General features: G+C 59.0%; 1 protein-coding gene across 2 annotated transcripts; it reads right to left on the reverse strand.

The window, feature by feature from the left end:
- Positions 1 to 690: 690 nt before the first annotated feature.
- On the reverse strand, positions 691 to 8,711 carry PLPP2 (phospholipid phosphatase 2). Of its 2 annotated transcripts, none has more exons than XM_029218578.1 (6): positions 8,546 to 8,711; positions 5,444 to 5,595; positions 4,987 to 5,261; positions 1,702 to 1,759; positions 1,292 to 1,468; positions 691 to 1,039 (listed from the first exon to the last, which is right to left on the reverse strand). In XM_029218578.1, exons 1-6 carry the CDS (start codon positions 8,595 to 8,597, stop codon positions 950 to 952), a joined length of 804 nt encoding a protein of 267 aa, XP_029074411.1. In that variant the 5' UTR covers positions 8,598 to 8,711; the 3' UTR covers positions 691 to 949. The 2 variants fall into 2 exon arrangements, with proteins under 2 accessions (XP_029074411.1, XP_029074412.1); XM_029218579.1 differs by lacking the exon at positions 8,546 to 8,711 and adding an exon at positions 5,943 to 7,058.
- Between the last annotated feature and the right edge of the window lie 5,646 nt (positions 8,712 to 14,357).

Here is a 14,357-nt window from a genome sequence, read left to right on the forward strand (position 1 = left end):
CCAGCAGAAAGGGCACAAGGAGCTCACTCCAGGCCCAAACCCCGTGTGTGATCTTTCAAACTCAACACCAGCCACGGCAAGGCTCCACCTGGCAGAGCCCACGGGAGCTGCCCTCCCAGCGGACCTGAGCACAGCCCTGCACACAGTCAGTCTCTGGAGGTGTTGATGAGGACCCAGGCTCCTGTGGCCATGGTCTTAACCACATCTGAACTTCTTCCCAAGCCCTTACATTTGGGGGCCTGCCCAGGGGCCCCCGGCAGAGGCTTCCTTACTGGGAGGAGGGAAGAGCTGTAAATACACCTCTCCACGCGACGTGGACTCGGGTCTCTGCTAGCCTCCCCGGCCCCAGGGGCCAAACAACGGCAGGTGTCTTTCGTTCAGGGCTCTCTCTGCAGGGTGACACCCCGATTGCTTGTGCAGGTCCACCTGACCCCCAACCTTAGCACCACAGGAGAGTGGAACGGGCAGTCGGCCTTTCTCCTGCACCCCTCCTGCCCACGTGACCAGAGCAGCAACGCAGGCATGGCTGGTTCGCTCAGCTGAGCCCCCAACCAGAGAGGGTCTCCCCCCTCTGCTGTAGGAACAGAGTCCTCAGAACGGCCATAAGGAAGAGGTGCTGATAACATCTGTCAAGCAAACGCCCTATTTTACTAAAAATCCACATAGACGTCACATTTTACAAAACCGGCATCCACTGGGATCTCTCAGTCCCTTCCCTAATCCAACAAAAGACAGGGATTCTGAGGAAGAGTCCCCCTCCACACGCTAGGGCTGCCCCAGGTACCCCCTAGCCCAGTGCATGGAGGTGGGGTTAGTGGAACCCACGCCAGGATCCAGCCATCCTGGCTTAGGGACCTGCCAGGACCATGGACACGCTCGCTGCCCACAGCCCGAGCCCCAGCAGGAGGGGACCCGCAGAGGCTGCAGCCAGCCTCGCCCAGGGCCAGTGTTAGTGATGGCTGGGTGTCCGCTCTACCTCTTCATCCTCCAGGCAGTGCCGCGGGGGCCGGGCTTTGAAGAAGTCGGAGACGTAGCGGACCTAGCAGAGGAGAGGAAGGCAGGAGCTGACTGGGCGGGGGCAGGACGGGATGGGGCAGCACAGGGCAGGGAGGGGCAGTAGAGCCCAGGAGCTGAGGGGCACCGTGGCGGGGTCAGTGAGGACAGCAGAGGGGGGGATCTTAGGGGAAAGATGGGAGGAGAGGGCTAGGGTCCTGGAGAGGCAGAGAGAGGGCAGCAGGGCCCCAGAGGGGGATCTCTGGTCAGGGCAGGGGGTCGGGGCCCGGGAGCTCACAGTGAGGCCGGCCACCAGCGCCCCCTGCAGGAGGCCAACGAGAACATCACTCCAGTGGTGTTTGTGGTCAGACACACGGGTGTAGCCCACGTAAAGGGCAAAGGCCACCAGGAAAAACTGCACGGTGGGCCGCAGCAGCCGTGCCCACTTCCAGCACAGCCGGGCCTGCACGTAGAGCTGGGGGCCAAGAGCAGCCGTCAGCATGGGAGCCTGCCCGCCCACCCCCGCCGGACGCACAGACGGTGACACTGAGGCCAGGAGCCTGGAACCTGTAGGCCCAGGGCCTCCAGTTTTTATCAACAAGCCAGAGCCCATCCATCACCACCACCACCCACCCCGCTTTACTGAGGCCCAGGGAAGGGCCTAGGCCACCACTCCACAACAAGCGAGTCACAGAGAAACAAACTCACCGCCAAGAACATCATGCAGTACATTCCAAAGGAGGAGTGTCCAGAGTAGAAGGATAATCTGAGAAAGGAGAGTGCGGCAGGTTTCAGGAGGGCCCACACTCAGCACCTCTGCCTTCAAACACCCCCGGCCCCGGTCCCATCCTGCCATGCCTCCCAGAGTCTGGGAAGATTTCAGGTAGAAACACGGCCACTGTTGGACACCATCAGTTCTTCCCTTTCCATTTCTCTGACAATGCGATAGGGTCTCACGGTCTTTAAGGCCTCACCACAAAGATGCTGCAGGCCCTGAACTCAGAACTGAGGGCAGACAACTGTGTCCAGCCAGCAGCTCCACTTTCACTGTGTTTCTTTTCAAGACTATTTTCCACCTGTGGTCACTGATACAAGGCTCCCATTTTCTTTTTTTTGCGGTACGCGGGCCTCTAACTGTTGTGGCCTCTCCCGTTGTGCAGCACAGGCTCCGGACGCACAGGCTCAGCGGCCATGGCTCACGGGCCCAGCCGCTCCGCAGCACGTGGGATCTTTGCGGACCGGGGCACGAACCCGTGTCCCCTGCATCGGCAGGCGGACTCTCAACCACTGCACCACCAGGGAAGCCCCACATTTTCTTTTTATGTAATTTCAAGTTTTAACAAAGGACATCAACGGACAAGAGAAAAGATGGCAGATTAAGAGACTCCAAAGGTCCATCCCCCCACCCCATAAAAGCAACTAAAAAACTGACAACAACGGTAAGAATCAGATTGGTGGTGGCCGTGGAGGGAGAACAGAGCTCACTTACAAAGAACTGAGATAGTTCGGTCCTGTCTGATGGCTCCCTGGATCACTGGTCGTAAATATTTACAGCAAATATAATGGTCACCACTGCCTGGGGCAACGGATAGCAGTTGCAGCAAACAGACTCACCAAAAAGCTTGGGAGGAAAGGCCAGGGAATGAGAAGCTCTGGAGAATAAGGGCTGGGATTCCAGAGGCCAGGGCTGGGCCTCAGGGCTCAGGAAAGACCTGAGAAGGCCCTAAGCTCTCACCTCTGGCTGACCAAGCAAGAAGTAAGTAAAGGTTAAGGCAGAGTTGTCAGCTGACATGCCCCAACATAGCACACAAAGCCCGTCTGTAAAATGGAATTTTTTCCCCCCGGTTCCAGGTATTTAAGGACCTATCTGTCCAATCGTTAGCTGATCACTCAGCTAACAGCCGAACTTCACGGCCACTCCAACTCTACAAAGTTAGTTCACGACACTCACTAAGCAAACCACCAACAACTACAACAGACAGCAAAAACAAGCCCTGGGGAGAGTAGAACCTGATTTCCAGAGTTGCTACATTATAACATTTAAAATGCCCAGTTTTCAACAACAACAACAAAATTATAAGGCATGCATGAAAAAATGCGGGAAGTACCTAGGGAAAAAAAAATCTATTACTAGAAGCTGTCCCTGAGGAAGCCCAGATGTTAGACTCACTAGATAAAGACTTTCAGTCTGCCATTTAAAATATGTTCAGAGAGCTAAAGGGACTGTGAGAATGATGTCTCACCTAATAGAGAACACCAAAAAGAAACAGAAGTTATAAAAAGGAAACAAATAGAAATTGTGGAGTTCAAAACTACAGTATCTGAAATAAATCACCCGACGGGCTCAAAGGCAGATCTGAGCAGGCAGAAGCGCGTGTGAGCATGGAGATAGGTCAATCGAGACTTTTGGTCTAAGGAACAACAACAACAAAAAAAAAGAATGAAGAAAAATGAATGAACCGCAGAGCCTTGTGGGACACCATCAAATGTACCAACATATATACATATAAGAGTCTCAAAAGGAGAAGAGAGAAAGCGGCAGGAAGAAAACTTGAAGAATATTTTCATCAGATGAAAAACATCAATCTACATATCCGAAAAGCCCAATGAACTTCAAAGAGGATAAACTCAAAGAGAGCCACAAAGAGACGCAGTATAATCAGGCCACCAAAAGACAGTCACGGAGAAAATCTTGAAAGCAGCAAGAGAAGGCATTCATTGTGCGCGAGGAATCCTCGGTGAGTAGCTCATTTGTTATCAGAGACCATGGAGGCCAGAAGGGTGACATGCTCAAAAGTACTGAAAGGAAAAAAACCCCTGTGAATCACGAATTCTACATCTGGCAAAATGCTCCTGTAAAAGTAAAGGAGAAACTTAGACATTCCCAGACCAACAAGAACCAAGAAAATTCATAGCTCATACACCTACAAGCTCTACAAGAAATACTACAGGGAGTCTTTCATGGAGGAATGAAGGGTACTAGACAGTAACTCAAATCCACAAAAAGACCCGTAAAAGTCACCAGTAAAAGTAAATACAAAACAAAAACAGCAGTGTTAATGTATTTTGGTTTATAGTCCTGCTTTTCCCTACGTGATTAAAAAAAGAAAAAACAACTGCACATAACTAAACTTACTGGATCATTCCACAATAAATGCAAACATCTCATCGTTATGTTGTACACCTGAAACTAACATAACGTTATGTGGCAAATATAGCTCAATTTTCTAAAAACCACGTAAAACAGTAATTACAAATATATGTTGATAACCACACACTGTATAAAGATATAATTTGTGACCATAACCTCGTAAGGGGGCGGGGGGGTGTGTGTGTGGAACTATATAGCTGCAAATTCTTGGCAGAGTAAATACCTATTAACAGAAAAGGCAGTAATGGAGAAATTGAAATACAAACAAAAAAGATACAATATACACAAAACAAACAACAAAACAAAAAGCATTACATAGCGAGAAAAGGATCCATCCACTAAGAAGGCATAAAAATAACAATTACCAAGATATAAGCACCTAACAACAGAGCCCAAAATACAGGAGGCAAAACCTGACAGAAGCTTAAGATGGTTAAATTGGTGAATTTTATACTTTGTGAATTTTTATCTAATGTTTAAAGAAAGAAAATAAGGACATCAATTAAATGAAAAGTTTACCAGTAGAGATGGTGAGAGGACAGAGCAGCAGCGTGAGGATGGGGCCTGAAATTTAGGGGAGGTGGGTCACTCCTCCTGAAACCTCCTGCTCTGCTCCAGGGCCCGACACGCCTGGCGCCACCTCACCTCCCCGCCTGCAGGACACAGGCCCACGGGCACCTGCAGGCCTTGCTCCTGCCTGTTCTCTGCCCAGCGTGGAGCCCCTGTACCTTCTATACCTGACAACTCATCCCTCAATATCCAGCTCCCGAGGGCCCTTCTCCAGCCCCCCACTCTCCTCCCCGGGTGGGGTGTCTGCGGCCCGGGCCCCCTGCAGCACCTACCTGGACTCGGTGACGTCAGCAGGCCTTCCCCTGCACACCTCCACCTGCACGTACACGGAGCAGTTGACGCGGCTCCAGTCAGGGTCACACACGGCCAGGAAGTTGGGCCGCAGCCGGCCGGTCATGTACTTGGCCAGGTCTGTCAGCGACTGGCTCACTGCAGCCCCGAACAGGAACGCCCCCAACACCTTGTAGAGGGCGGCCAGGTAGTTGTTGAAGTCGGAGCGGGAGTAGAGGCGGTCTGTGTACACCAGGTAGGCCTCCCCGGCCGACACCTGCGGGGAACAGCCGGGGACTTCAGGGCCGCTGAAGAAAGGGGTCAGGGTGCGCGGCCTCCCTACGGTCACTGGGGGGCTGGGAACTCCAAGGGGGCCCTCTTCCCCGCAGACACCACCCCGGGCAGGACTCGACCTGCTAACGCCCCAGCCCTCCGCCCTCCACGCCCCTCCTGCCTTACAAGTATGATGGTGGTGGTGATGATGACCCCGGCCATGAGCCCGTGGGTGATGGTGTCTGGATGGTAGGGGTACCGGATGGAGTCATCTCCGCAGTAGAATCCTCGCTTGTACGGGGCGTTCACGAGCGTCAGGATGGCGGAAGGCAGAGAGGCTGGGGTTGGGGAGAGGAGGCCGGTAGCCACGAGGTTCTCTGAGCCCCAGGGCCACACGGACGAGCCTGCGCCGGCACCGAGCGCTTGGACGCCTGCCTCAGCCTCCCTCCGGGTCTCCGAGCCCTCCCGAGAGCTAGGAGGAGCTTTTCTCACAGCAAATGGGAGGTCACTGCCCCATTAAACCCCCTTGTGGTTCCCCGTCACCATCAGATAAACACCAACGTCCTGCCCAGACCCAGTGTCCACCCCCCCAACGTCGCCCACCCTCTCCCCGCCTCGCTTCCCTCCAGCCTCCTCTCTGCCCTTTGCACGAAGCCAGCAGGCAGCCACCAGGGCCTCTGCTCACATCCTTCTCGTGGCCCAGAACATCTCGAACTCCCTTCCGTGCTCCTGGGAGCCCTCTCACGGCAGGAAACTTCCGTTCTTCATGGTTCTTGCCTGTGTGCAACTGTGCAATCACCGTGTGATACTCGAATGGTTCTCCCGGCTACACACAGCGCTCTGTGAGCACCTGGGGTGGGGGTGGGGGTGGGGGCCGCGCCTGTCGTGGTCAAGGCTGAGTCCCTGGAGCCTGCTGGGGCCTGGCCAAGGCCAGTGTTTAACAGGCATCTCTTAAAAGGAGGACACTCTGCTCCTTGTTCTAGGGCCGGCCAGAAAGATAAGGAACACACCTCATCCACGTGTGGTCCCTGAACCGGCCACATGGTGACCCGACAGGCCCAGCCCAGGCCCCGGGAGCTCAATCCGAAGGTGCTTTCAGGAGCCACAAGTCATGACCGGGCCCTGCCTGGCACGGCCGCAGCCCCGGAATCCAGAGGCCCCGCCAGCCAAGGGTGACCAAGGGCGGCCGGGGCACAGGGCTCCCTGCTCCCCAGGGTGGGTGCACAGAGACAAACCCAGGCAGGGTGCCCTTTGGCCTTGGCAGGGCAGGTGACACGTGGAAAAGGGTGTGGCTCTGCTGGGGCCTGACAACCAGAGCAGGGGGAGGGCAGGGCCAACTCCTCCTTCCAAAGGCCAAATTCAAGGGCCTCCGGGACCACCGTGTGATGGTGCTGATGTAGGGAAAGACTCGGTGAAGAACACAGAGATCTGCCTCATGGAGCTGAGAGCAACTGGGAATAAAAATAATACGCACACGATGACCGGAATCGGGGAGGTGGCTGCGGCCTTCAGTAGGGTGTCGCGGAGGCCACACAGGGAAGGTGCCTTAAAGGAAGAAGTACAGGGGAGACCTGGGAAAGAACATCCCCCAGAGGGGTGGCCAGTGCCAAGGCCGGAGATGGGCCTGAGCCTGGAGAGCAGAGCGCTGGGGAAAGGGGCTCTGCAGCAGGGGCGGGGGTCTCAGGAGGGTTGCAGCAGAGGGAGGGAGAATGTTTCCAAAAGACCTCTCTGGCCAGGGTGGAGGCCTAGGAGGAGAGGCCGAGAAACCCCACGGCCTGAGCAGAGCAGGGGCTCCCATGGGGGCCCGGGCATCGAGTCAGCCCCCCAACTCCTGTCCCCAAGCCCCAGCCCTCCCCGCTGGAGATTCGGGCACCCCCGATCAGAACTGGAGCTGGGCTCTCCCGGGATTCAGGGCACAGAGCTCAGAGCACAGGAATGGCGCCTCCCTCTGCCTGGGCCGCACCAGCTCAGATGTCCCCACGGTAGACACCACCAGAGCCTCCCTGCCCTGGTGTCAACCCCCGGTGTTTTCCCCAGGGTCCTTGTCACCATCTAAGACTGAACTGTTTTGTGTCCTGAAGCTTCTAGACTGGGAGCTGGCTCTGCCCGGGCCCCCAGCACCTGGCACATGGCAGCTGCACCCAACCCCCCTCCCCCGTTGCCGTGTGACCTCCAGCGGGCACCTGAACATCTCTGGGTGGAAACTGGGGAGCATAACAGCACTCCCTTATAGGCTGATTGGAGAAAAACGTTTAATTATTTGCAGGCTGTTTAGTGCCTGACATACAGTCAGTGCCACACAAATGTTTAAATAAATAAGTGCTCAGGAAACGATGCCCAGGGTTGGCAGATGCCCCCCCGGGGACCTCCAGTTGCCACCTGGCGCATCCCAATAGGGTCTCTTCTAGGACATGGGAGGAGAGCCTGGCCTCTGCCTGTAGTCAGGGCAGACCCCTCGGTCCCCAGCGGAGGAGCAGCAAGCCTGACTGGGGGTAGGGCAGTTTAGGCTGGAGGGGCCCCTCCCTGCGCGGGGGGTGGGGTGGGGGTGGGGGTGGTGTAGAATTCCGGGGCCATTGTCCGCACAGCCCCGGAGCAAACACACAGCCTTTGTTTCCGGGACCCTGGAGGAGGGGCGGGGAGGGGGCCTCTGCCCCCAGCTTGGGCCACAAACCCGCCCGACAGGTTTGGCCCGCGCCACCCCGAGGCCTCCAGTTCCACAACAGCCTGCGGCCCAGTCCTTCTCCCGGCTCTCCCGGGCCCGAGCGAGGAGGGCGACGGGGCGCGGGTTCGAATCCCACCACTGCCCGTGCGCCCCCGGCCAGGGCTCCGCCCTCCCAGACCCCACTGGACCAGCCGACCCAAGGTGCGGGGTGGAGGGCCTCCCGGGGCGACCCGCGGCCGCGCCCCCCGCCCGTCTCGCCCGAGCCCAGCCGACGCCCGCGTGAATCACCGCCCAGGCCGGGCCGGGCAGGGCGTGAGGGGAGGCGTGGGGGGCCCCCGGCAGCGACTTCCTGCTGCCGCGGGCGGGGGACACCGACCCCCTCCGACCGGGGATGCGCGGGGGAAACTGAGACCTGAGAGGGCGCGCGCGAGCGCCGGGGCACGCGGGGCGGGGGCGCGTTGCTCGATCCGCGGCCCGAGGGTCCTCCCCCGGCTCCCCCCACCTCCAGGGGGCCTCCGAGAGATAGGGCCGCTGCAGCCCCGGGGGCCGCTGCAGCCCCCAGCCCGGGGATGGGCCCGCCTGGGAAAGGGTCCTCACACACACACCCGGGTCCCCGCGGCTCTTACCGACCAGCACGCACAGCACGTCGAGCAGCACGAAGACCCACCTCCGCTCCATGCTGCCCGCGACCCCCGGCGCCCGTCCCAGCGCGTCCCGTCGCGTCCCAGACGGGCCGCGGGGTCACATGGCCGGGGAGCCTGGCCCAACCCGGGAGGGGCGGGCAGGGCAGGGGAGCGGAGGGCGGGGCGGAGCCTCCGAGGGGAGGGGGCGGACTCTGCCTCCGCCCCGCCCGAGGCGCGCGGGGAGGAGGGACGTGGGGAGCGCGCGGGGATGGCAGGGGAACAGTGTCGGTACGAGACCCGCGGCAGGAGGGGCCGCGGGTCTCCGAGCTGGGGGAGGGGCGTCGTCGGTGCCCAGCATTTTCCCTGCCCCCCGCCGGGAGGCTAAGGCTCAGGGACGTCTAGTCCGGTGTCACCCCAGAGCGTCCGCGTCCGGCCGCACGCCCCGGTCACCCACGGATTGGGTCGGCTGAGTCGGGGGTCAGGAGAAGGAACGAACAAACGAAGGAATGAGTGAGGGGTGAACGGACAGGCCAGCAGGAAGGGGTGTGGAGGAGGACGGAGCTCGGGCACCCGCAGGCTGCGCCTCGGTTTCGTCTTTGGGGCACTGAGCTCCTGTGTGCCTGTCTGAATACGTCTGAATCAGGAAGTGCCTGCAAATAGATGGGGGGTGTCACGGCTTAACTGCAGGGGTTTTTTTCTTTCCTCCTGATGCTTAAAATCCTTGCAGCCCTTCCATCCCTGGCATTGTTAAGAAAGTTCCTCAACGCCCACCCTGCTTGTGCCAGGCCCTTCTCCTGGGTGGCACACTTCCTACCCCCTTTTACAGGGAGCAAATCGTGCGGGCGGTAGGAACTTGCCCGCACGCTAGGAAGGGTAGGGTTAGGGTCTGTGCCCTGCACGCCCACGCGGTCCCGAGGCAGCCCAGAGCTGGGAGGCGCAGGAGGTCCACACACGCACACGGGATCCTTGGGGCTGGAACCAAATGAGAGGCCTCGGGGCGTGTCACCACCTCCTGGAGAGCCCTGCCTGGACCTGGCGAGACACAAGGGAGGTTCTGCCACTCTCTCAAGGTCACACAGTGGCAAGAGGCAGGGCTGGGGTTTGAACCCAAGCAGCCTGGCCCCAGCCCCACCCCCAAACCACGTTCACCGGCCCACCCTCTCCAACAATCTTAAAACAGAAAGATGTCTCCCGGCTTTATTTTAGAGATGAAGGAAGCCGCTTCCAGAGAGGCATCCCCTGGCCCAAGGTCAAGCAGCTGAGACGTGAACTCAGAGTCCCTGACCCTGCTTCCTGGGAGGATGAACAGACGCCTGCACCGTGGGGGGAGTGAGGGTTGGGAGAGAGCCAAGGTATTGGGTGGGGGGCGACAATGCACAGCTGATCTGTGGCTCCTCCACCATTGGCCAGACTGTGGGGTTGAGGGAGGTGTCTCTGGGCCGAGGCCCCTGAACCCCGGAACAACTTTCCCTAAGCAGGCCATCAGACACCGCCCCCCACCCACCCACACACACTCAAAATAACTCAGCCCACCCCCAGGACATAACAAGGTTCTGCATGGAAGCTGATGGACCTGGATTTTCCGCCTGCAGCGTGGCGGAGACAGTGCGGGAAGCACATTCCAGCAACCCCCCCTTTCCAGCCACACACCCTGAGGAGTTGGGAAGGCACATCCTAAAAATGCAGCTTCCTCCCTCACCCCCAGACTTCCTCCAAGGCGTCCAGAAGAATCAGATTACTTGCCCGGAAGATTTTTCTCTGTCTGAGCAGGGGTGGGGCTGTCGCCAGGGACCAGTTTCAGGCTCAGGGGGATCCAGCAGCCCTGGACTCCTTCCTGCCAGCGTGGCCCCGCCCCGGGAAGGCTGCGGCTCCGTCCACTGGGTCCTCCTGCTGTAATCACAGGGAGGGGTGGGCCCTGTCATTCATTCATCCCTTCATTCATTCATGCAACGGAATTATACGTGTGAAGGTACCTGGCATACATGTTACGTGACTGTTAGCCGGCGTCATTATCATGGCACTTCCTTCACTTTAGCCTTGCGGCAATCGGATGACTCCTCTCTGTGTAGTCTTGACACTTTCAGTTTAGGTAGGGAAGGTGCAACATGATACTGGCATCAATGAAATGTGGGCTTCTTTATTAAGCACCTACTGCGTGCCGGGTGGGGCCAGCCAAAGAGGAGTGTGGTGGGGCCCGGCCTGGGTGGAGACCGTGGGGTTCTTGAACCCGGGAGGCTCCAGGGGAGGCTCCCGCGGGCAGAGACTGGGTGGGAAGGAGCATGGCCTGTTCCTGACGAGCCGGGAGACCAAGTGGCTGAAGGGAGAGCATGCGGCTGGAGCAGATGTGGTCACCCTCCCCACCCCCCGCTGACCTGTCTCACCCTGCCCTTAAAATACCTGGGCGGGATCAAGGTCAAAATGTGGCGAGGGCAGCAAGGGTTAGGATGAGGGGTTAAAACTAGGGCTAGCTGGGGAATCCCCCGGGACCAGCAAGGCCCGCCCCACGGGGAGCCGGGCTCCGCGGCATGATGTAACCGAGCCCCTAGTTGGGGCCCGAGAGCCTCACCTGTATCTCCTGGAGACTGGGCCTCCCCTTGTGCCTGGCGGTCACCGCTGCCCTGCTGCCGCCCCCCACCTGAGGGGCCCAGGCTTGTCTCAAGGAAGAGGTGCTGGGCATGGGCAGAAAGGTGCTGGCACACAGTAGGTGCCCCCTGAGTGCAGCCTGCAGCCCCGCCTCTCTCTGCACTTCTCGTGGGGCTCAGGCTGCCCTGGAGTCAGCTCCTTGACACGGGCCGGCCTCCCTCCCTGCCGAGGGTCCTGGAGCCCAGGCTGTACCCCAGGTGGCTGTGCCGGGCGCGTCCAGGCAAGGAAGGCTAAGTGGGCAGTCAGCGCCTCAGTCTCTCCATCTGCACGATGGGCACAGGCCAGCACCCGCCCTGGGGTCATAGTGAAGTGCTTGACCAGTGGCCTACCCCGCTAGGAAGCACTAGACAAAATGGTGGAGGCGGGCACCTAAGGTGGGCTTCCGTCAGAACCCAGCGTCAATTCACCCAGAATCCCAGAACCGCGTTGCTCCCAGGACTCCGCTACCCCTCAAGGGTGCACCACCTTCCGGTAGGGGACAGGGTGACCTTCCCGGTTTAGCACTGAGTCCCCATTCGGAAGCCCGTCCCAGTGACGTCGCCCCTCGTACAGGCCACCCCGACCTCACGGTGCCCTCCCCACCCCTCCTGTGCTCTCAGACTGTATCGGCCGACCCCCAGGCTTGAGCCCCAGGAAGCAGGACAGCACAGACCCGGCGCTCAGTCACTGCTTCTGAATGAGGGTGAGCCCATGAGCAACGAACAGCCCAGGGGCCAGAGCCCGAACTCTCGCAGGATCACAGCCGTGCGAGACAGTCACAGAGCCGTCTTCACGAGACTGGTCTCCACCTGCTTCTCAAGAAACGAGGGAAGACAGGGCAGGTCACACCATCGAGCATGCCGTCAAGCTCCCACCGCACCCCTCCGCCCCTGCCCGCAAAGCCACGGGCCCGGGTCCTTCAGGCAGGTCATGACTGACGAGGAAAAGTGACACGGGCGGCACAGGAGGGCCAGGGAGTCCTCCAAACCTCAGAGGCCAAGAACCCCCTTTCCGTGACCCCACCACTGTCCTGTGTGTCGCCCAGTAGGGACAGCCCACTGGAGCAGGGGCTGAGTTCACTTCCCAAGTGCTCACCATGGAGCTCGATCCCAAGTCTCCTCTGAGCAAGGGCTGCGGCTCCGACTACGGGGGGGGGGGGGGGGGCTGTGTGAGCAGGCATCGGACCCCCACAGACGCCTCCACGCTCCAGCTCTGCAGCCACCACTGCCCACCCTCCAATTCTGCTTTGGGGGGTAGGGCCAAGCCCCACCCACTGGACCCCCGAGATAGGGAGGCACTACAGGCTCCAAGTCAGCCCCCAGACTGGTGGGACGGGAGCGGCCTCTGCTGGACAAAGCCACAGCCCAGCCCTGACCTCTGGACGTTCACCGGGCGTCCGATGTGCCGGGCGCCCAGGCTCCACATGCTTACAGCAGCCCAGCAATAGGGCTGCCAGATTCAACGAGGACACGCACAGGACTCCATTAAATTTGAATCCCAGATAAGCGACACATCACTTGTTACCATAAGTATGTCCCAAATGTTATATGGGATATACTTACACTGAAATATCTGTCTACCTGTGATTCAAATCTAACTGGGTGCCCACTATTTCATCCGGCAGCCCCATCCCAGAACCACAAGCCAGGAAAACAAGAACTGTGGGGACAGAAGTGTTGGCTAAACAGTGGGGTCGGGTCTGAACAGCCCAGTCCCACTCCAGAACCCAGGGTCCTGGGCCAGGGAGGCCGAGGCCCCAGCCCAGGACTGTCACCTGATTCCATGCCATGGAATCCTGGCATGTCCCCTGGGAAGGCCCCTCAAACCAAGTGCCCGGTATGGTTAGAACGTAGGTCACAAAAGAGCTCTACTCCCCCCTGTGTAGAGTGGAGAAAACCCTGGACAACCTCGGAAACAGTAATAGTAAAAGTACAACGACGCTTCTCTTTGTAAGAAGCCCATCCCAGAGGCTGTGCAGGTGTCCCCTACCACCGGGGACGGAACGGGGGACCTGGGTGTGGTGCGGTGCAGCTGGCGACTCTGCCCTCGGGTCTGGGATGGAAACGAGTGGACCTTCAGGAAGGCAGGGCCTGGCTCACCACCAAGACCCCTGAACCAGAAGTGGACGGCACGTCGCCTGCCGCTCCACTTTCAGGGCCTCTTTGTACACGACGTCCAGCGATAACGAACAGTACGGAAGGTTCCTGGTCAGCAGACAATGCCCCTGAGGGGAGCGACGGTCACTCTGCACCAGCTCAGGAGCCTCGGAGGCCCCTGCTACCTTGCAAGCAGATTTCCAGTCCCCGGGCCTAGAGGGACAGCCTCCTTCGCCTGGCCCTCCACTGCCCCATGACCCCACTGCTGATGCCACTCCTGTGGGCCCAGCTGCCACCCTTCCTGCCCACGTGCTCGGTGCTCCTGTCACTCCCCCCCACCTGGAACGCCGGCCCCTCCCTGGGAGGCCTGTCCGACCACGTGAGGGGAGGAGGTGGCCCCCGCCCAGCCAATCTGAAGACCCCTCCTGCCCAGCCAGGGTTACTAGTGCGGTTATGGGTACAAGACCCAGAAACAAGGCTCACCCAACCTTCTGCAGGGACCACAGACTGAGGGTGGCCGCCTTGGTCACCACAAGGGGCCATGTGCCCGGGCACAACAGTTAAGAGGAAGCAGAAAGAAGAGAAGCAGTAAACACCGCAGTAACACCGATGCTTGACTCCTGAACACACTCCCGTCCACAGGCAGCCCTGGACGGCGCCACGAGCGGGACTCCCGTAGCCTCGCGCCAGGCACTAACATTCTGAAAACCAAGGCAGACAGGCACCAACGCGGTTATGGCCAGGAAGGCCCGCAAAGCAGCAGCCACGGCCACAGGGAGGCCGGGCAGGGCACTGGCAAGAGACTCCTTTAAAACAACCACAAGAATGGGAGACGCTGTGACCCATAAGCATGGGAAAACAGTTAAGAGATGTGTGTCCAGGAATAGCCCAGACGGTGAACTATCCAAAGGTTTAAAGTAACTGTTATAAAAAAGGATAAAGAATGTACAAGAAAAAAACTGGAGAATTTCAGCAAAAATATAGAAAAAAACAACTGCAAATACTAGAATCAAAATATACAGCGTAGGCGTCACAGACGCAGTGGGACGGGCCAGGTGGCAGCCTGGAGCAGTGGAAGGAGGGATAGGGAGCAAGGA

The sequence above is a fragment of the Monodon monoceros genome, unplaced genomic scaffold (assembly GCF_005190385.1).
Source record: "Monodon monoceros isolate NGI ecotype Baffin Bay Population unplaced genomic scaffold, NGI_Narwhal_1 Super_Scaffold_12, whole genome shotgun sequence".
Lineage (NCBI taxonomy): Eukaryota > Metazoa > Chordata > Mammalia > Artiodactyla > Monodontidae > Monodon > Monodon monoceros.

Bases quoted from the DNA above. Each gene is read 5' to 3' on its own strand.
- PLPP2 (XM_029218578.1), bottom strand. From the start codon at position 8,597: ATGGAGCGGAGGTGGGTCTTCGTGCTGCTCGACGTGCTGTGCGTGCTG. The intron at 5,596-8,545 runs GTAAGAGCCGCG...CCCCAACCCCAG, and splicing joins CGTGCTGTGCGTGCTGGTCG to CCTCTCTGCCTTCCGCCATC. The intron at 5,262-5,443 runs GTAAGGCAGGAG...TGTTCCCCGCAG, and splicing joins TCACCACCACCATCATACTT to GTGTCGGCCGGGGAGGCCTA.